At 38.5% G+C, this 23,227-nt stretch overlaps 1 protein-coding gene and 1 pseudogene across 2 annotated transcripts; one reads left to right on the plus strand and one right to left on the minus strand.

Moving 5' to 3' along the window:
- Nucleotides 1-610: 610 nt before the first annotated feature.
- LOC122672547 (protein IQ-DOMAIN 19-like) lies at nucleotides 611-21,193 on the plus strand. 2 transcript variants are annotated; one of them, XM_043870011.1, is made up of 6 exons: nucleotides 611-623; nucleotides 8,988-8,995; nucleotides 18,773-19,269; nucleotides 19,411-19,647; nucleotides 19,911-20,594; nucleotides 20,673-21,193. In XM_043870011.1, the coding sequence occupies exons 3-6, from the start codon at nucleotides 18,820-18,822 to the stop codon at nucleotides 20,739-20,741; spliced, it is 1,440 nt and encodes a 479-aa protein (XP_043725946.1). In that variant the 5' UTR covers nucleotides 611-623; nucleotides 8,988-8,995; nucleotides 18,773-18,819; the 3' UTR covers nucleotides 20,742-21,193. The 2 variants fall into 2 exon arrangements, with proteins under 2 accessions (XP_043725946.1, XP_043725953.1); XM_043870018.1 differs by having other exon boundaries at nucleotides 20,774-21,193.
- Nucleotides 21,194-21,522: 329 nt separating this feature from the next.
- On the minus strand, nucleotides 21,523-22,385 carry LOC122648742 (annotated as a pseudogene).
- Nucleotides 22,386-23,227: the final 842 nt, after the last annotated feature.

A 23,227-nucleotide genomic window follows, 5' to 3' on the forward strand; every position in this document is an offset into this window, starting at 1 on the left:
ACTTGAATGCTTTTTATATGTGAAAAAATAGATAAAGGGCCGTACATAGTGCACAAGGCTCCCGCATTTCGCAGGGTCTGGGAGAGGTAGATGGTAGGCAACCATTTTAAAGGACCATTATAAAAATAGACAAGACCTGATAAACATCTTGAAATCGATAACAGACCAAACACCTTATCCATGTGGTCTGATATAGGGGTGTCAATTCCAGGCCCGGCCCGGTAGCCCCGACTGAGCCCTCCCAGTTAAAGCCCGACCCGATCCAGGCCAATTACTAAATGTGCCGGGCCTAGGCCCGACATGTTTAGTAATATGGCGGTCCCGGTGTGAGGTCCTAGCCCGTCGGGCGCCCGACCGGACCAATCGATTCCAGGCCCGACCTAGACCGATTGGTTACAACCCAACCCAGCCCGACCCTTTAACTTATAAACTTCCCCTCCCCTTCCCTTCAAATTTCCTATTTTTGTTTGTTTCTTTGTTGGTTTTTGACATTTATTGGTTAGATACACTAACGTAGGTGAAATGAGGCTTAGTTTTTAGTTTTTAGATCTTACTTTGTTAGATATGCTTCTATTTGGTGTTGTGCTGCAATTTTTTTTTTCCCTCTACTTACTTTGTTAGATGTGCCTTCTATTCAGTGTTGTGCTGCTATTTTTTTTCCTTCTACTTACTTTGTTAGATGTGCTTCTATTCAGTTTTGTGCTACTATTTTAATAGAGATAAGCTTTATTTGACTTTGAGTTTAGGTGTACCGTGACTGCCCAACGGTGTGATGGCTTGAACTTAAAATTCTGGTTGCATGTCAATTAGTAAACCCACACCGATTAGAGACCGTTTAGAGTTAAACGGCTCACTAGCCCGTTTTGAGCCCGGTTTAGGCCCGTTTAACCCGAATAAGGTTGCCCCGATTAAAGACCGAACACTGACCGACCGAAATAAAACCGTACCTTATCCGCTCAAGACAAGCCCGAATGCCTAAAAGGTCGGACACGGTACAACCTATAAAATTGGTGAGGCCCGGCTAGGCCCGACCAAGACCGACCGAGCCCGACCAGTTGACACCCCTAGTCTGATATATAAATAGAAATCCATTCACCATGGGTTTATGGGCCCAAGGGCCCATGGGCCGAATTATTGGTACTTCCATTCATGGTACTTCCATCTTACTTCCGAGCCTCCACAGATCGCCATGTGTCAAAGCAGTCATCCAACGTTTGAAAATGAAAGTATTCAAAAAAATTCAAATTTTCATTCAAACCCTTATGAGACTATTGAACCGTGACTTAAACCCCTAAACAACCCAACCCAACCGGCTCAAAGGTTACTCAAACCAAACCCCGAACCCCAAACCCATCTTCTCTCAAATCCCTAAACTCTACGAAACCCAAACCCATCTTGTTTCTCCTCTTCTTCTTCTTCTTCCTCCCAAAAAACTCATCTGCTCTGCTCCGCTCCGCTACGAACCCAGTTTTTCTTTCGGAAATTTCAAAGAAGCCTTGCAATCGTTCCGGTTGGGTTATGGAAATTCAAAGAAACCTTATAGGTGTTCTTGCTCTCTTTCTGTTTCAAACCCAACAAAACTCTGCCTCTCCACTTCAAGCTTTTCTTAATGGCGAGAGAGAATGAGAAGCCAGGCTAGCATCGACCACATGATTTATGCAGGGCCCCCATCTTATACCCCTGGCAATCACGTGGGTCTCCAAACTCCATTCACACCAGTACACCATCTCGCTATTCCTCATTTCCTCTCCTCTTCTCCCTTTCTTTATTCACTTAAATCTTTCATCTTCTCCTCCTTTATCTCTTTTATTATTCCTTAAACACAATCCTTCCTTTCTCCTCGATTACAGAGACTGTGAATTCAAATCCAGCCTTGCCTTTCCTTCTGCTCCTATTATTTCCAATTGGATCGAAATTAAATTGGAGACTGTAGATCCGTTTTAGCCCCCCACCACCACCACCTCTCTCTTTCTCTCTCTGTGTGTGGTAACATTTCACACAAGAGAACAGACAGAGAAGATAGAACAAAGTGTGATAGTCTTACCCGAGTTTACTGTTGGAAACAGATGTTTTGGATGACAATTTTGATAACAATTTAATATCTCTGTAGCTAAAACAAATCAAGCAATTAGCGGTAACTATTATTAAACCGGAACGATTGCAAGGCTTCTTTGAAATTTTCGAAAGAAAAGCAGAAGAGAGTAGCGGAGCGGAGCAGAGCTGTTGAGTTTTGGGGTGGAAGAAGAAGAAGAAGAGGAGAAACAAGATGGGTTTGGGTTTCGTAGAGTTTAGGGATTTGAGAGAAGATGGGTTAGGGGTTTGGTTTGAGTAACATTTGAGCCGGTTGGGTTGGGTTGTTTAGGGGTTTAAGTCACGGTTCAATGGGCTCATAAGGGTTTGAACGAAAATTTGAAATTTTTTGAATATTTTCATTTTCAAACGTTGGATGACTGCTTTGACACGTGGCGATCTGTGGAGGCTCGGAAGTAAGATGGAAGTGCCATGGATGGAAGTAGAGGAGTCGGATCCATATTTGCTTTGCATTGTGATGGTTCTCTATCCCAAGAAAAGGCAACTTATGGTGGGCTGATTCGTGATGCTACTATGGTGCGACTCTATTTTGAAAATGTTTCTATGATGTGAGCATTCTGTCAGATTCCAAGTTGACATTAGACATGCTAAATGGAAAGATTGAAGGTCCTTGGGCAGTATAGTGGTTAAGAGAAAAATTCACCATTTGAGTGCCTCTTTTTCTTCGACAGAAAATAAGCATATGTGGAGGGAGGTGAATCAACCAGCAGATTATATTGTCTCTTTACCTACGGGTGATGTAGAGACTATTCTCCAATGGGTTGACTTCCCAGAGGAATTTTGTAAATTGGTTAAGGGGAGATATTGAATTCTGTATCTACTATTGGTTGTAACTTTCTTGTTTTTGGCACTTTTGTTGATGCAGGGCCTGTCCCGTTTTTCTTATGGGCGTCTCATTTCCCTCCTTTAGCCTGTTTTAAAGGGGGTTCTAGGTCACTGCCTGTATTGGTATATTTATTTATTTTTCCTTTTTCGTTTTTACTATAATTTACTTATAAAAAGAATACATTCTATAAGGGAAATTTCATCGTTTACGATAGTGTTATTGAAAGGTTTTAATTTTACTAAGAAAATATTTTCTTCCACCTGTGCAGTCTCCTCTAATGGATTCGCCTCAGCTCAAGGTTGTGTATATTGAATCCGTGGTGTGTGTGTATATATATAGGATATATATATATATATATATATTCCTTTCTAGATTTTAAAGAGGAACTCAGGAACGGTTCTATGTTTTTCTTCTCCCTTCCCTCTACTTTGTTAAGTAAGAATGAATCTAACAATGGTATATTAGAAGCCATTTTTGCAGTTCTTATTGGAACTAAGGATGTCCATCGGTATGGTGTAGGGATAGCAAGCCCAGTGGCAAGGAACTTCTACTAGGTTAATTCTTTTTAACAAATTAACTTATCTTCTAAAACATTGGAAATGAGTGTCGCATGATCATTATCAACTACCGAATAGGTAGACCTGTAACTAGTGATTGGCATGAATCCTTACTATTTGCATAGACATTGGTGCAAAATCTGTTTAATAGGAGTAGGGCCTTGGAGTTCATGGTTGCATGTCTGTTACATAGTGAATATATATCCGGCCCACATATTTGCTTATGAAGTGGCCGTATTAAATATATATCGTATGATTATTGTACTATTTTATTACACTAGATTTTTTAATAATATTATTACTAACTGAGCTGTTTAATTACCAAATGTATCCATACCCGTTTTATTGTCGTTCCTGAACTTAATAACTAAGCTCATTCACCTTTATCCATGTGGGTTACTATGAAAGGGTTGTTAGTATACTTAAAATAAAGGGAGGAACACTTGTCATAAAGCGAGGGACATAAATGGATAGAAAAATTAGGTTGTGTCTCATGAAGATTAATTAGCTAATAACCCTTATTATAATTTGTTAAAAATGAAAAGAGTGGAATTAGAACAAGGGAACGAGTGATCTACAATAGGGGCAATGCGAATGTGAAGCGAGCCAAGGGAGAAGACAATCGGAGTGGTATCTGTGAGAACAAGGTAGGTTGGTGATCTCCTGCTGGCCTTGCAGCTCGTCTAGGCAAAAAGCGCAAATCTCTCCCTTTGATGTATAAACTTCTGTTTCTCTTGTTCTCGTCTCTGTTTCATTCCTGTGAATCTGGTTCGACTGAAGAACGTGATCATGAGAGGAGCTTCTGAGTACTTGGACAGGAGGAGGAGGAGGTTGAGGATGCTTATTATTCCACCTGTTTTTGAATTTAAATGATACCAAGTCGAACAAATCAGACCTAGATAGATAGAAGTTACAAATTAATGATCTTGAGTGAAATCCTATAATTCCCATGAAGCTCTCATGAATCAGAGCCGGCCACATGAATTCTAGGAAATTCACTAAAAGAAATGAAATGGAAATGATTTCTCATATATATTGATACCAATGAAGCTGATAATCATCGATTCCAGATGAAAACCAAAGTGGGAGCTGGCAGAGGAGAAGAACAGGGGTTCCAAGAGAGAAGCACAAACCTGGAACGAAAGCTGCCGAGTTTTTCCTCGAGCCTCATGCGGGCCTCGAGAGCAGTGGCGTCCATTGTGGTGACGGTGCTGCTGCTGGTGGTGGTTGGTGTAGACGACCATCGGATACGGTGTGTAAGAAAAGGATCACAACGAGAGTTACGATCGATATCGTATTGATGACAATGGATTCTTCGTTTTCGAACCAGCAGCTTAACCCCTGGTATCATCCCTGCCATTTTTAATTTCTTAGTTTCACTATCTCTTTGGTTAAGTTATTACTCAATATCTCTGCAATTCTGCTTCTAAATCCTAATCTTAATCCAACAACAACAAACAAAGAACATAGATAGACAGATCCTTTCCTAACTTCATGAGAGATTAATTATTAGATAAAGAGAGGGAAGAATTGAAAATGCACATTGAGATCCTGGGAAGTCGCATTCCTTATATAAGGGGTATTCATCATTGTGGAATCCACCTTTTTTTTTTAAGGGTTTTCTCTCGGAACTCGGGTAATGGTCTGGAGGGCAATGCAGTCTCACACAGGCAGGGCATGGATCCTACTAGGGCAAGGTGCTCGGGCAGTGGATGGGGTAGTCATTTCACCCCGGCTTGTGTAAGGCCGCACCCTGACCCGGCCGTAGAGGATCCAAATTCTAAAGAGAAAAGGTGGGAATGCTGGTTCTAAGTTGGCTTTTTATGGTTGTGGTCTTTTTGGAGAGACTGGTCACTTTCGTGGAAAGGTCGTTGTCAGAAGCCAGGTCTAATATTCTTCATGGATTTTACATAATATTTAGCTTTTTGTTTTTGTAACGATTGCGAACATGGTTTTAGTGCACGGTATTGGAATGGGTATCGGTAACACGCAAAACCGATACGATATTGATATGGTATCGACCTGGATTGGTTGAATCGAACAAAATTACCCTTGAATTTTCTTAAAAAATGAGTTTTCTAATCATTTTACCCCTTGTCCGTACCATGCTATCGATACGGTATCGATAAGGTATCAACATCGGTGACTAATAAAAACGATACATATCGCCCAATACTTAGAACCATGATTGGGAACGAGACTTTGTAAGGGTGTCAATTACTGGCGTCGATATCAAAGATGCTAATCCCAGAATCTTCCTATTTATTTGAGATGGTATGGTATCAGTTCTTAAAAAATTGGCACAATAAAAAAGGTTGAAGAACTTTAATGATTCCTAAAGAGATGGGTCCATTAGTAGTGTTGAGAAATTTTTCGCTATTATGAAATCTAAGGTGTTCATCCTTACTCTAGTAAACAAGAATTTCATGATTTTACTCCTTCAAGCTCCTTAAACTCACACATAAGCTTCTTAAAATGATGATTAAGAATTAATGAGGGTGAAATAAATAAGTCCACATATAGTTTTAGTGTCATCACTAATCAAGTTTACAGAAACAGAAGTAAATGTCCAATTGAAACCTCTATAAGAGAAAATACCACCCAAATACATCAAACTACAGTCATAAAACTTTAACAAAAAACATGAAATATACCCTTCAAAATGGTAATGGTAGATCTGGTTTCATCTAGTACATAATCAGTATTTCGGTACTAATACCGTTGGGAATCCCATCTCATTTATTATTCGGTATTAAAATCAGATCCCAATATCATTCTATTTAGTAATGGGACAGTCCGATACCAACTTTTAGTGGAATCGTTATCCCCTCCAATTCGCTGCCCTCTCCAATTCCTCCAATTCCTCACATGGAGGCAGAAATGACCATCCTACCACCTACCCGAAAACACTGCCCAAGGTGGGGTCCACTCCCTCTTATTAGAAGAATTGGAGGAATTGAAGGTGCCCGCGAATTGAAGGTGATAATTATTCCTTTTAGTGGGATGGTTTTTTATTTTGATCCCAAAATTTTTTTTTTCAGTAGAAATTTTGGTTCTAAATTGACACTCTTACAAAATAGGTCAAACAGATCCGACCTTCCGAATAATTCCCTAAGCCTTATAATATTTGTTTGGATAACAAACGAAGGTAGTAACTAGGGGAGGGATCCTACCGAAAAACAAAAACTAGGGGAGGGATTATGGAATTGGAAGAAGGTATTTTTTTCTAGATTCTGATCCACATCGAATAGATTCCCACTATGATTTTAGTGATTAACCTTTACCATACATGGCGTCTCCAAATCTTAATTAATGCTATATTTGATAAATTCAAATTCCGGAATTATTCGAAAGGTAAAAAATTTAGAATAATATGTTTTGATTATTTAGAAATTTGAAAAAAAAGGTGGACTAAAAAAAATTCATATTCAGATTACTTTGTGAATTATTTGTTTATCCATAAGATAAATAAAAAAAATTTGATATCAAATTTAGTGGTTTTTTCATTTTGAAATTACTTTTGAAAAGTCATTTATTCCCTTATTTTAAAGAACTTTTGAAAATAAGACAAAGGATAATTAAAGATGTCAAATTCTAAATACCCCTATAGAGGTGTCATTCAAATACTCTCAAATTTAATATTGGAAAAAGTTTTCCTCCACTCATAGAGGACGGTTCACCCATCATCCTAGGGTTTACAAATCCCTCATAGGTTTTTAGTATGTTCCAAAATACCTTTTCAATACCCATTCCGGCCCTCTCCCACCCCTCGGTGAATGGGATTCCACTCACTCTGGGTGAAGGGAAACTCGGTTCTTTAATATTTGTTATACTTATTTCAAATTGGCAATCTATTATTATATATACATAACATACAAGTGTTAAAAAATTGAAATGACATCTGGGACTATCATGGACTCTAGGTGTCAAAGATAGGCAAAATCTGGACCCCACATAACATAGCTGGTGGGCATTATGGATTACTAGGCTGAGAGATGATTCTTTCTTTTTCCATTGATTTTTTTTCGATCAATATCTTTCTCAAAACAAATGGAAAGGAAAAGAAAGATGAAACATAAATCATGGATCAACTAAGCTCTCTCAGAGGCTTGCTTAAGAATAAGAAAGAAGAATCTCATGTAAATACCAGTGAACAAGGTTTGATCCTATTCATGGGGATTTTGAAAATATCCCATTTCAAAAATAGAAAATTTGAAACAATTGGGACTTTTTTGGAGATTGAATGTAGTTACTAATTCATGATCTGACATGTACAGAATGAAAACTTCATTCTCGATTTTGCGAGAATTTTTATGAAAGCGTTTCAATTGCTTTTCTTCCATGGGAGTTTCATTTTGCCAGAATGTATCCTAATTTTTTGTTTAATTCTTTTTCCGATGACCGATTCAACCTCTGATAAAAAGATATACCTTGGTTATTTCATCTCTTGAACAAGTTTAGTAATGAGCATAACCACCCTATTGTTCCGATGGATAGAAGAACCTTGTGAAAATACAAACTATTGGAAATTATAATCCAAAAAATGTAAAGGCACAATGGACATATCTTAACGTAGACAAATCATAATGGATGAATATAAACACAAACACCATACATGGCATCATGAATATGAAAATAACATGAAAACTCATAAGGAGACAGTGAGGCTGAGTTGTGTCATAGTCTCTCTCCTTAAGTAGACACTCCTATGGTGCAAACTAGATTATGTGAATCGGTCTCTAAGATAAAACAACTTTGTAAGTGTTTGATTGCACTAATTTATTAGATCACGGGTGGGATACTTTAGAGTTGTGCTCAATTAAAAAATGACAAAACCAGTAACACAAAAATTGGAATCGATATTGCAAAATGGGAGAGGAGCAATATAAATATAAAGGCTTAAATGATTAAGCATATAAAATATGGGACCACGAGTTTCCCTTCACTCAAGGTAGTTGGATAGACATCATTATAGAGGGATAGATTCAATGTTATTTAGGTGGTGGGGGGGGGGGGGTTTAATAATGACTCTAGATGGGTGGGTAAACCTTTTGGAACCGGATCCTCTCCAGTGCGCCAATGTGTATCAAACGATTAGTGTTGTTCTTAGGGTGTGTGCCAGCCCGCTTAGCTGTTTGATGTGCGCTAGACGTACTGGCGTGTTGGAGGGGATAAAAAAAAGCTTTATTATGTCTCAGGCTTAAAAATGGGTTACAATGATAAGAAGTCAATAGGAAATGAAGGCTGTGATTGGTATGCATTCTAGGTTGATTTCGCATTCTCGGATGATAAAAATAGTTGTTTATATCGTTCGAGAATGCGAAATCGACCTAGGATGCATTCCAAGAATCCATACCCAACACAGCAGCAACCTTGTCATAAGTTTTTCTATATTTTCTCATTTCAAATTCTATACCCAGAATCTATTCCAAAAATACAAACCAAACACACCCTTAGAATCTCCTCTTAAAGACTTCTTGTTGTTTTGCTTTTGGCTGATACGGATCTTTTAGTTTTAGTTTTTTCGTTACAGGTTTTCACTACCACCCGAGGGGATGATCTAGCCTCTTCTGATGGGCTTCCCTTTCTTGGGCTTGTATTTCACCGACCTCAAAACTTATAGGCCTTCCAAAATTTGGAAACAATTAATGACCTTGGATTTTACAGCTGATACAATGCCCACAACTCGTTGGATTGGGAATTTAAATCATCTCTAATTCCCCAATGGTGCAGTTCGACACCTGACAGGCAGGAATTGCACGACATCCAAAGGTCTGAGCTCATTGACCAAATTTTTTTTCTCTCGTGCTTGGCACCATTGGATGTCACACCTGCCAAGGTCTGGACCTCTCCACCCCGAATTGAATCATTGGGAAATTGGAGAGGATTTTTTGTTTCTTTGGATTGACCTGTCATTAATTTGAAATAACAAAGATATAAATTAAAAAAAAAATATGGTTGCCTAATATGATTTTATAAGGGTTTCTGGATCTCCCCCTCTCCTATGATTGCTTAAAATGTGGGTGGGCTTGATTGGGCTGTACCTAAACCTAGCTTGTGTTTGTGTTAGGACTTGGGAAACATAGGCCTATCTTGATCCTGGGCCCAGGTCAGTCCCAATTAGAATTCAGAACCAGGTAACGTTGGGTCTGGAAGTAACCTAACAATTGCTTCCCTTTTGTTTTCAGTTAATCTAAATACAGAACTCTTCCTAAAATTCTCCTGCAAATGTGAGCTTTTGTAGTGGTTTTCCTTCCGGACATTGTGATCAGGGTTGTAAGAATCGGGAATCGGGAATCGGATTGGTGAACTAACCAATTCAATTCGGACTCAGTCGTGACTGATCCCGATTTCCACCTATCCGAAATGGCCGATTCGCACTCAAAAACCCTAGAAAGTCCCTGTTTTGGATCTGATGATTGATTCTAGGGTTCTTGAACACCGATTCGGGCTGATTTCAATCCGATATAGATCAGAATCCCCAATAACCGATTCCGTCCCTGAACCCTGATTGTAATTTAACAGGAAGCAAAACCTGTTGATGGCAGCAGCCTTTAAAGTTGGGTTGGGCTGATCAAACCTTGTTGGTGTCATGTAGCCTCGTAACCCAAATTTAATTTGACTGACATATCCCTTATCTTGTTATGCCAAATCGGAAAGTGATTAGATGTAGGCATGTGTGAAATGAAAATTTTCAAGATACCATACTAGTTTAGTAAGTAAATTTCAATTGATTTCTAAAGGTGTGTTTGATATACATTCTCATAATAGATTTTGGGTATAGAACACAATCTGAAGCTAGAAAATGGAGATGAATCGGTTTTGAGAATATATTCTAGACCCAGAATCTGTTCTAAGAAAGCATACAATCACAACCTAAGATACCACACTAATTTACTAAAGCTGTGTTTGATATGCATTCTCGAAATATATTATGGGTCTAAAGCACATTCTAAAATGAGAAAGTAGAGAGGAATCTGGTTTTAAAATTTGTTCTAGACCCAGAATCTATTCTGATAATGCATACCAAGCACAGCCTACGTGAATTGCCATTCTGCTTTCATGTTCTCCTTAGTTCTTTTATTTCCATGTATCCGTCGTAGTCTCGTAGAGTAGATTGTGTCATTTTCTTTTCTTAGAACCATTATTTAGACCTAAAAGTTAAAAATGATATGATCCATTATGAATGTACAATGAGAGAAGAAACTCAAATCATGAACCATATAGCTAGAGAAAAAGCTCATTTGTGTGTGTGTGTGTGTGTGGGAGGGGGGGGGGGAACCACTAGAATCCGACAATTTTCAGGAGCTCGGGCTCTGGCCTAAGAGAACTGCTAATGCAATTGGTTGGTGCCTTGAGTATAGGCTCTCAGGAGATCACAAGTTCAACTCTTTGGATTCGACTCCCCTCCTACGAGCCCAATGCCCAGGGAGTGCCTAGTGAAACATCCAATGACGCTGGACTGTTGGGTGAACCAGAATGCACGCCGGAACCCATGTAGGCACACATCCCCGGGTGCCCAACAATCCAGCACCGTTGAATACCTCACTGGACACTGGGCTCATAGGAGAGGAGCCCGATCCTAACTCTCTTGTCTATACCTTGTGCTTTAAGGCACCCCTTCCTCTCAACCCCCCACACCCCATCCCCCACCCTCCTCAACCCTTCTCTTTCTCTCTCTAGTGGCTGTGATTAAAGTCCCATAGGAGTATGGGACATGTTAGATAGATTAAAAAAACAAAAAAAAAAACCTGCAGCTAACTTATTTAGATCATTTTAGTTTCATAATTAATATGATTTGAAAGGACAAAGGACCAAACCACTATTAATAATTGGGTCAAATTAAACATTTTTATATATCCCAATCTGAGCTGCCAAATTGATTCACCCAGTTGGGTATAGATACTCCCTTGACAAGGAGACAAAACAGGTATCCTCTTAAGACATTTGACTGTTAGTGACAACTAATAAAAAAGACTAATTAAAAGGGATTAAACCTTAATCAAAAGGTACCACCACTGCATGTGCTTAGTGGAATAAAATGAAGTACACAAGTGCAAGTAATTTAACAAAAGCTGACAAGATAGGAGATTAATTTCATCTTCCCAACTAAGCAACCTCACTTGCCTATATCCCTTTTGTTTCTTATTATTCCATCCCTGATTCATCCCCATCTTCAATACTTAAAAAGCTGCAAGGTTTATATAGCTAGATCCAATGGCTTTTCTCTAACTCCACCTGTAATGAAGTATAAGATAAGTTTTTGGATTCCTTTCTGTCACATGAGTGAATAAGAAAGAACATGGCTGGAAATGCAATCATATAATTAATGTCATTACCATAATTTTTTTAATAAGTAAATATTAAAGAAATGGGCTTTGGTTTTGTGAAAACTAGAAAGAAATTAATGTACTCCTCACCTTGCAGCTGACTTCAAAAGTTAATATATGTGGTGTAAAAGCTAAAACTAAAATGATTCCTAATTTTGCTGACAACACACCAACTGCAAGAATAAACTTTCTTAAATCCCTATTATTATATGATTTGTCGAATGATAATAGAATGTTTCAACAGAGTGTTGCAGAGGCCACATGATTAATCCCATTTTGAGAGAGAGGAAGCTAATAATTTTGGTAAAATTTCTGCATTAAAACCTAACTCAATGGTTAAACAAGATCATATATGGCTAAACATGAATGATCTTAGTCGATATATGCTTTAGATTTTGTGTTGGAAGTCGGGTAGAACTCAATCTTGAAAGTAAGCCATTAAAAAGGGGTGCCCAATGTTATTGGTGAAGCCTGATCTCAGTTTTTATCCAGAAAGTTCTGTTGAAGATCTCGATCTTCGATTAGATATATTATTCATCCTATGTTGGTTTGTACCTTGGACCAGATCGGGTGCGTTTTTGAGGGTAGTTTTGTACTTTCTTGAGTTAGGATTTTTTCTATATTGTAATGCATGAAAACATAATATATAGTGGTCATCTCTTTGAGAGATGGTGAGAGGGTTTGTAATTTCTTCATCGAAATAATGGATCTAGACTATCTCTCAACAGTGGATGTAGCCTACCTTTTGGGGGTGAATCATGTAAATTGTTGTCTTTGTGTATGTACTTTCTCTTTCTCTTTCTCTTTCTTTTCTTTTCTTTTGTAAATCGCCATTTTGCTGGGTTGTTTGTTATTTCGTAACACCTAAATCCTTTTAAACCTTTACATGAATTACTCTCATCTGATGGGGTATCATTGCTTTCATGTGGAACCCCAATATTTTAAACCCCGATATACTTGTGAATCGTAATGACTTATAATTTAACATGGCTAAAAGTTATCAATCCAGATATGTAGAGATCTACAAATCACTAAAATATATAAAATAAAAAAGAAACTTTTCCCTCTTATAGGGTGGATATGAAAAATTAATGGTACCCTAACCCTTATGTTCTCTTAGACATGAATCACCAATCAGATGATTGACTTGATTTGCCCTCCACTGAAATATCAAAGGCCCATTTCCACTTATTTTATCACTGGACTTCCTTATATGTTTCATTAAAAGTTGATTAAAAATCATGCATAAAGCTCAATTAATAGAGAGAGAGAATCTTTTGTGGATCCGGTTCTTCTCTTGTGAGTCCAGCACCCAGGGAGTTTCCAGTGAGGTATCCAACGATTGGTATGCTGGGTGCACATCGAGATACCCATCGGGTCTCATGCAGACACACATCTCTATGCATATCCAACAACTCAACCATTGGATGCCTCATTGGACACTCATTAAACGATAGAAATCGTTGGAGAGAACTATTTGTATTCTTTTTTCTTTAGGTAAAGAGGACTACTTGTAATCTCAATCATATAAAAACCTCACTTGGGGAAGAGAGAGAGACAGATGTTTCCCTAATTCTAACACTGGAGTCAAATGAGGAGCATATAAACAACCCACGTGATTGCCAAAGATAAGGTCTGAACATGTTTATAAACAATGCTATTAAAAATTAAAATATTGGGTGGCTAAGCATATGGGTGTTGGGTTGGCAACTAGGCCGGGGATGTCGAGTAAGCCATAACCCGGCCCTACTACGTTCATCTCCTAACCACCACCAAATCAGGATTCTATCTCAAATTTTTTTTAACCTTCATAAACTATATAATATATTTTTGCCAAAAATATAATAAATAAATAAATAGATAAACCTAATAAAATAGACATCTCTCGTATTCCCTTGTTATCTTATCTCTTTTGGGGTTTGCTTGGTGTTTATACCAATCCTGTCACTATGACGATGTTGATCACATATATATACAAACCGGTGGTCATTAATTAATACAATATGAGGTAAAGGTATTTTTGGTAATGAAAATTTTGTTTTTATAATGCTCTTTCATTCTATATAAAATAAATGGCAAGAGATCTCTACTTGGACGCATGGTTTCTACTCAAGCGTCTGGGTCAATGAGTAAGCATGCTTGGGTATCTATCAAGGGGGCAAAGGCGTCATCTCACGGTACCGTGTGAGAGAGTGTAGGAAACACCACCAAATAGAGATTTTTTTCTCACAAAATATTTTCTGTCTGTTACTTTTCCAAATGTGGGGGAACTGGAGAGGGGGGAGGTAACAGCCAGGAGAGTCGAACTTGAGACCTCCTGGTGAGCATGGGAATGAAGCGCACCACAGTTCACTAACTACGCTAGGTAGCTACTATTACAAGGTATTTATTCTAACACAGAGAAAGATAATATGCCCATTCCGACTATTGGATAAAAAGACATGGTTTAGATAAGTCATCTATCAAATTTCATTCTAATTCCATAAAATAGACCCTTTTATATTTACACATATCTTGTATATGTCCATGCATGTGTATACATATTCTAAATAGTATTCTGCACTTTTCCAATTCTAGTGAGAAGATGGTTTAAATTTTTTTAAAAAAATATAAAAATAAATGGTTCAAATGTATCTTGTGATTTACAAAAACTTCACCTTCCATTGTTGCATGAATAACTATCTTTTATTTATTTATTTATTATTTTATGTTGGGAGTGAACATTTGCGTGCTACTACTACTTTGTGATTTTGAACTAACACAAGATGACGGTATCTACCATAAACCTTAAAGCCTAAATCCTAATCTGTAAACCAATTCTGACAATCCTAGCAATGGTAGCAAGGAGAACAACCTCTCTTTCTTTAATCTCCTCTGATCTGATTTTCCTCGTTCTCTTTGTCGATCATCCAATTATGATTTTTCTTAGATCTAGTCAATAATAGTAGCAATGTTTTCCACAACTCCAACATCTTTGTTCTCTATGGGAATCAATCATCTTCAAAATTTCAGATTAGATTTAATGGTTTATGTTTAGTTATGACAAAAGTTTTCATGCACGTACTGTTGTGCATTTGCCCGATCAACATTAAATGCAGTCAGATTGACATAAATGCCTATTAAAAATGACTTTAACACTTCAGCCCCCTATTTGAAAGAGTTGATGGGAGAATCTCCGTATACAAATATATTCCCCTTAATTTATGGATCCAGATCCTCTACTACCGAGCTGCATGGCAAGACCGTGCTACCCAAACAAGGTGCTGTGCGCAAAGACCGCCTTACCCCCACTCGGGCAAGGAGTTTGGGTAAGGGTAAGGCGGATGTTGCACGCAACACCGTGTCTGAGTAACACGGTCCTACCGGGCAGCTCGGCAGTAGAGGATCCAAATTGTTAATTTATAGTGTAATGTTTTAGGTTTCATGGCAATATTCAATGAAATTTCTCTTGCAATTTTGCTAGAGAACATGACTCAAAAGATTTGCAAACTAAAATTGTATCAGGTATACATTCTCGGAAAGATTTTGGATCTAAAATGAATTTTGAAGCAAGAAAAGAATATAAGAATTGGGTTTCTTTTAAATGAATTTTAGACTCAAAATATGTTCTGAGAATGCATACCAAATACATTATAAGTGGCGAAAAAGAGAGCTTAAGAAATGGATGCTCAATATTGAATTTGTGAAATTTGGTATTGCCACAAAGGCTTTGTGCAATTGGTGCAAAAGACAGAACACCTCTCCCTCCGCCCAGTTTGTAATTATCCTTCTAATGTTGAAAAAGTATTAAAGTGGGGGCAATGAGAACACGCATAGAGGCATCAACATGGATGCTATTTTTTTTATTTTATTTCATAGGGGTAGAATGATAATTCGCTCGCTCTTGTGTCTGAGCCTAGAATCCACGTGACTAAATAGCTTTCTTTTCCCCAAACTTAAATTAGGTAAAATGTTTTTTGTGTGTGTGTGTGTGTATGTGGTGGGAGGGGGGGATTTGATATGACTACCACCCATGAAAGGTAGAAATACTACCCCCAAGATGCCAATGTGTGCTCTCATTTGCTATTGTGTGCACGTGGCCCTTGCACTCCCCCACAAAGTACGTTCCTCAAAAAAATAAATACCAATACCTAAGGTGATGTGACCGGTGACTCTACGATTGGATTCTTATGTCATCCTTAACTCCCATCCATTAAGTGAGTTCAGATCGCTACCCACATGGGGATAGGTGGGAACAGATCTGAATCCTCCATGGGGTGTGGGACCCATGCCCCATGGAGGAGTTAGATCTGTCCCCACCCTTCCCCATGTGGGTAGCTGATCCGGATTCCCTTTAACTTTGGAGTAAAAAATATTCTTTCTCAAGGGTCATTCTCAATCGTGAGGAGGAGACTCTCATTCTTCACCATTGGTGAAACAAACCTATGTACCTAAAGAAAAACGCTACTGTCCTTAAATTCTTGATCACTTAAAAGGCCATTAGCCCATGGGGGCTCCATTGATCCACGTGGTTCCTCGATCTTCACGTTTTGGTATTGGTTTAGAGTTTTGGCCAATTCTGACTGGACCAGAATCGAAATCAGAGGAAACCGATCCCATTACCGATTCCAATTACTTGAATCCTAGTTATATATGGGCCCTATTTCTTGTTTGGTCTAACTTAGTGGGTCCATTTATTTTGAGGGTTAACAATGACTCAACCCATCTCCTTGTAGGAAATTGTCCCATCCCCATTTGTAGCTTCTTCTTCTTCTCTATTTTTTGGGTGTTCCGAGTCCACTCGCACATACCCCACACCACAAATTGGTTTTAAGACCGCTTTTCTCGCTCATATTTAAATAAGGAATGAACAACTGCGCGTCTTCTGGCCCTCTTTGACTACTAACTCAGAAAGTAAAAGGGTCCCCATTTCACCAATTGTAGTGTCGGTAGGGATTCTCACGTCAGTCAAATGGTTGGTTCGGTCTAGTTTATGCAAAACCAATAGCAATTGGTTCGGTTCAATTTATGCTTTCATCTCTTTATTTATTTTTTTTGTTTCCATTTCTCGTTTTTCTTATCTCATTTCTACATTTTTTCCATTGTGAGGATTTTAATTTTCTCTACTTTGTTTTGAAATGATCCATGTAGCTGATCCCATTTAATTACGATAAGACTAAGTTATTGTTGGTCCAATCTCAATTTAATTGATTTGAATGAGGGTTTAGTTCAGTTGGTTTTGATTGATTCAACCGGTTTAGTACCATGGGTTTTTTACACCCCTGTAATGAACAATACACATTGAATTGGCATAACTAATAGGTCGTTTGTGTAGACGGGTTTGGATTTAATCCTCAGTCTTAGGCCCTTAATTGACCGACTCCAAGTCTAAGTCTCCAACTAACCTCATTTAGGGTTTTAAGTTTCACCAAAGCCAACGTCACCATCAAAAGGAATAATACAAGTGGAACCCAGTGATTCCTTCCAAGCTTTAATTAAATGGATAGGGAACCGTGGAATAGGACGGATGGACTTAGAAGTTAGAGGATAGAAGGAGTAAAAAACTTCATGAGGTTCCTTGCCTTGGGATCGCAGTGAAGTGAAGAGTGGCTTAAGCTGGCTTAAAGATAACCACCACGTGGGCTCACCAGCCACCACAATATAACAGTGTGGTCCCCACCCTTCCATCTAAATTCTAAGCTACGGTTCTAAAAGAAGCATCTATGTTTTGGGAATGTAGATGCTACTCATTACAACTGCAAATCTAGATAAATTGTTTTTTTTTTTTTTTATAGAATTATATAGAAGGTTCACCCACCATCTTGGGGTTCACAAACCTCTTTTAGGATTTTAGTATATTTTCAAATACCTTCTTGATATTTTTTTTCATTCTCTCTTGCCCTATGGTGATTGGGATCTCATTCACCACGAGTGGAGGGAAACTCGATCTTCTTTATATGTTTTATTTATGGAGGTGGTTTAAGCCTAACAATGTCAATCTGAAATCGGGTACTTTGAATCGATCAATTCAGATTAGAATTGGAAGTGACCAATGACAATTCAATTGATTCTTGTCCCAACATCCTAGAATTGCTGAGATTTCGGATTAGATCTAAAAATTGATTTTAGGGTTTTTTTGATCGATTTCAATCTGAATCAAAATTGACAGAGACCGATTCAATCCCTAATTATGTGTTTTGAATCCTTGATGTCAATTGTTGGTTGTTTCAATCTACAACCGGGTCAAAATGCAACCAAACCCTTAAATCAAGGATAAGTTTCAAATTGGTTTGATTCAATCTTCTATCGATGTTGTTTCAAAGGCTCTTATCGATCTGTTATCTGGTTGTTTATGTTGTTTTTATCGATTTTTTAAATCATTTTATGGGTTTAGTTTGGTTTCCATTTTCGATCAATTCGATTCAATTTTGATTTGAAACCAAACCAATAAAAGTTCGATTTAGTTTTCCCAATCGATATCAATCGGTCCAACCAATTTGGGCTGAAAATTGACACCCTAGGTTAAGTGAACCAAGTTGGTGTTGGGTAAATGAGATAATGGTCCCTCACATAGATCGGCAGTCCACAAAGTACATACTACAACAACAACCACCAGGCAGGCATAGACACACAGTATTTTACACGGATTCTTGTATCTAACAATGTGGCCCTCTCTCTCACATGGTCACTGAACCCTCACCGACCCCTTCAACCCCACTACACGACGCAACAATTTATTTTATACAACGCCAAGCGGGCCGTTTCACTCTCCAATCCATCTCTCTTGCTACTCCAAAAATGTGTATATATGGACATCAATCTTCATGAACGTTTGAGGTGGAATTGGAATTTTCCTGTGTCTCTCTCTCTCTCTCTCTCTCTCTGCTGGGCCATCAAACATAAACAAGCAAGAAAGACACAAGCAATCAAAACCTGAAATATAAGTTTAACAGATGAGAAGACAGTTTAGAATAATCAGTCTTTTGCTGCTTCCTTCTCTGTTCTCTGTTATGGGTTTTTAGTTAGTTTGACAGAGATGGGGAAGACTAGCAAATGGATCAAAAGCTTCTTATATGGTGGTGGGAAGAAAGACAAGGAGAAGAACTGTAACAGTCAACCCACTTCCATTTCAACTGAGAATCCCACGACACCCATTACAATTCCACCCTCTACTCCTAAGGAGAAAAGAAGATGGAGTTTCAGGAGATCTTCAGCCACGGCTATGGCTACAAAGGATTTCAATTCCACAGACACGATTGTTCCCACCAGTGCACCAACTGATGCACTGGTTGATGCTGAGAATGAACAGAAGAAGCATGTCATGGCTGTAGCCGCAGCTACGGCTGCAGCTGCCGATGCAGCTGTGGCAGCAGCACAGGCTGCCGCCGCTGTTATCCGCCTTACCAATGCTCCTGCCCCTGCTAGAACAATTGTTGTTGAAGAAACCGCCGCCATCAGGATTCAATCTGCCTTCCGTTCTTATCTGGTATGCATTCACCAATTCTCAAATTCCCACCCACCCTTCAAGTCAATTTATAATCGTAAGAACCAAATTTTGCGAAAGAGGGATAGCGGGTAAGATTGCAGATGAAAGTAAAAATTGACCAGTTCTTAGTGTTATTGACAGGCAAAGAGAGCATTATGTGCGTTGAGAGGATTAGTGAAATTGCAGGCGCTGGTGAGGGGTCACCTGGTGAGGAAACAGGCCACTGCTACCCTCCGGTGCATGCAGGCATTGATTATAGTTCAGACAAGAGCTCGAGCTCAGAGGCTCCGGATGGCCGAGGAACCACAACCCATTACTCAGAGACAATCAATTCATAGAAAATCCTCGCAGGACATCCGACAGAGACAAGCATACGGCGTAAGTGTCCTCTGCTAGCAAATCCAAGTTCCAACCACCCTGCATCCATGAGATTTCGAAAATGAGAAATTATCTGATTTCTTAACTGTGAAATTGGAAAAAAATTTCCTTTTCTTCTCTGTTTCACGATTAAGAAAAGCGTTTTTAATCCCTGGGTAATTCAAGAAGGAAAATTGTTGAAAATTCCGTTGACTCTGTTTTTCAATCAGAACTAAGAAAGAAACCTTATATACTCCATGGAATCTGGGCATTTTTGAGTGTAGGAGATCGATAGAGGCCTGGAGGAGAACATTAAGATCGTAGAGATGGATATTGGCCAACAAAGGGGAAGCTCAAAGAGCAGGCTTAGCTATTCTAACAACTCACAAGAACGAATAGATCCAAGATTCTCTGCGTATTATCCAAGTAATGGTTTGAACACGAAGCAGGATCAAATCCAGACCTCACCTGCTCCATCAGCGTTAATTGAGATGAGCCCAAGAGCCTGCAGTGGTCATTTTGAGGAGTATTCCTTTGCTACAGCACAAAGCAGTCCTCAGTACTATTCTGCCGTATCCAAACTGGACCCAACAAGAGCTCCTTTTGCTTCCCCTCGGCATGAATATGCAGACTCTGCATCCACTGATTACCCATTCCATCCACATTACATGGCCAACACAGAATCATCCAGAGCTAAAGTGCGGTCACACAGTGCACCGAAGCAACGACCTGAATCATATGAGAGACAACCTAGCAGGAGAAGGCCATCAATGGAAGGACGTAACATTCCTCGGGGTGTTCGGATGCAGCGCTCATCTTCACATGTGGGATCTGCTGTTAATGGATACCAATATCCATGGTCAATCAAGCTTGATAGATCCACTGTGTCACTCAAGGATAGTGAGTGTGGTTCCACCAGTACAGTGCTGACAAATACCAATTACTGCAGATCTCTTGTTCCATATGAGGTTTGTTTTTGACCCAAAATATAAACAATTTGCACTGTTTATGAATTTGTTACATTCTTCCTGTAAAGTAATTTCAAGATTCGACATGGGTTTGCAGTTAGTTGCTGCATTGGGTTTCAGTTAATGGTTGGTTTCTTCAAAGTCTAATTTTCTGTTACTTTCATATTTTGTGAGTGAAGCACCAAGGGTACAGATTCTGAAAGTTCTCATCTCTTAACCACCAAAATAAGATTGTTATTTCTTTGCTATACTGGCGGCTCATCCCTCACCACCACTATGACCAGAATTTGAGACCCTTCAAAATAGAAGAACAGTGTGGAGACAGAGGGTGATGCAAGCTTCAACCGGAGATTGTTCAGATTACAGAGTATTTGAAGTAGATGCAGCTCAAAATAACCTATTGTATTCTATTTGGAGTTTCAAGTGTCTCAACAGGGGAATTCAAGAACCACTTACAAATTCCTGGTTTTTGCTTTGGGTGTCTACAATTTTTTGTTGCTCAGCTTTAAAGATTTTCAGGCTAGAGAATGATAATGTGGCTGACAATTGAACACATAAAGCATGTAAAGATAATTCTAAGAATGAAAATTCGAACTGAATTATGTCTTACTAAAAAGAATGCAGTGAGGAATGTGAAGAATTAGGCTTGGATAAACAGTTTGGAAGTTCCACATGAAAATTCTGCGTAGAACATAAAAGAAAAGCATAATAAGACAAGTAATAATGAAAGTAATGAGTTTATGTATCTTTTTCTCTCTTCATTTTTTATTTTTTTTTCAACTTAATTCTTTTCTGTTCTTTACTTTTCTTTTCTTGCATTCCAAACATAGTCTTGTGGATCTGTTGACATAGTTTATGTTATTCCTGCCCAGCAAAATGGATTTCTTCACCATAAGAATCAGAACTTTGCCCATTTGATCTTAAATTTTCAGTAAGGTACCCAGAATGGTGAAAGTTGTGCTCCATGCATTTTGCATAAAACAACAAAGGTTTCTTTCCTCAAATTATCTTATTTTATTGGCTTGCACACAGAGTGAAGAGTTAAAAGCTTCTCCTTTTGATAAGATATCAGCTGATTCACCAACCTGAACAATGCAACTTGCAATACTAGTATGAAGTTATTCTTGTTGGGTCGTATATTTGCAAATATGTGTGCCCCTAGTGGGGAGGCCGCACTAGCTCAATTAAATGTGATTGGCATTGAGAAAGAAAGATTAGAGATGTTAAAACAGTGAAAATGTCATAATCATAATGGCACTGCTGCCACAAGTTCGAAAGAGTTTTGCAGGATCTTTCATTTCCTTAGGAGGTCAGGTTTTCTGCTCTTTTTGTTCATTTATCTGCTGTTCTTGCTCCACAGTTAAGTTGAACTGATGCTTAACTCATCCTTTACTCTATCCTTTGTTTTACTTTCTTTTAGAATAAGGTATATCCAGAATCAAGTGATAGTGTACAAGACACCCTTTCACGATGCTCTAGCTCTTGACCACCGAGGGCCTTGTCGCATACCTATTCTGAGCAGAGCCCAAATTCCATCATGCATAATCCTAGCTCCTTAAAACTGGTTCCTAGATTCTTAACTTCATTATCCTGAAACTCATTCAATCTTTTCCTCTTCAATGTGACTGCCTCCACCCCCATGGTTTGACCCGCAACAAGTGAGTTCTAAACTTGGATGCTGTATGTATTTCAGTTCCAATACAAAATATGACACACTTCCATCCAGATTCTTCAGAGGAACATCACTTCCAAAGCCAATGTCCTGGAATTTCATGAATAAAAAAACAGAGTATTAATTTGCTGGCTGATTGACATAGATCCGACTAAAGCTAGAAGCATAGAGAAATTGGTTTAAATCATAATGCGTTAATAGTATTTGTGCTATAAGATAAATAACTTATGACAAAATATTGAGTTCAGATTGAAATTTAGTCCAGAAACCACTTTCAATAGCCTATAAATTCAAGAAACAGCCAAAAGCAATTCAATGTCCATACAAAAAATATAATTATGATTCACAACTGAAACTAGTAAGCCAGCAATGCATCGCAGGTGAAGGTATTTATGGTATTGAGATTACTCTTTAAGATGTGAAGAGAGTAAAAGGATGCCAAAAGTAATTGTCACCAGATCTTTATGTACAGTCCATGGAGGAACACTCGGATTAGAGGTTTTCGGGTGAAGATACAAGTGAAAAGGCGGCATGTTTGACTGCCTGGCCAAGAATTAGTGCAAAGTTGGAGTTTTCCAGCAGGTTAACATCTACAAAATGTGGCAGGATATCAAGGTTAAAGATTAAAATTTATTGGAAGCAATCATACTTTGACAATGAAACTCGAAAATCCAAAGATTTCATTAATCTATTGTACTTCAACTACTGATATAATTCGTGACCCTAAAATGAATTCCATCGGAAGAGAGGTTCATTCGTTCAGACAAGTAACCGGTAATCAATAATAATGTCGGAAATACTTTGAACTAAGTAACACACAGACTAGTATACCAGAGAGGAGAGAATTAACTTACGAATCCCGCTACTATGATCGTGAGTAGTGCTTTGGAGAAAGTGGAAGGAGAGATCGATGGAGCTCCGAACCTCTAGAGACTCCATAATTGCCAGTAGAGTGGGTCCA

This window comes from Telopea speciosissima, chromosome 1 (genome assembly GCF_018873765.1).
Source record: "Telopea speciosissima isolate NSW1024214 ecotype Mountain lineage chromosome 1, Tspe_v1, whole genome shotgun sequence".
Classification (NCBI taxonomy): Eukaryota; Viridiplantae; Streptophyta; class Magnoliopsida; order Proteales; family Proteaceae; genus Telopea; species Telopea speciosissima.

Bases quoted from the DNA above. Each gene is read 5' to 3' on its own strand.
- LOC122672547 (XM_043870011.1), top strand. From the start codon at position 18,820: ATGGGGAAGACTAGCAAATGGATCAAAAGCTTCTTATATGGTGGTGGG. The intron at 19,270-19,410 runs GTATGCATTCAC...TGTTATTGACAG, and splicing joins CTGCCTTCCGTTCTTATCTG to GCAAAGAGAGCATTATGTGC. The intron at 20,595-20,672 runs GTTTGTTTTTGA...AGTAATTTCAAG, and splicing joins GATCTCTTGTTCCATATGAG to ATTCGACATGGGTTTGCAGT.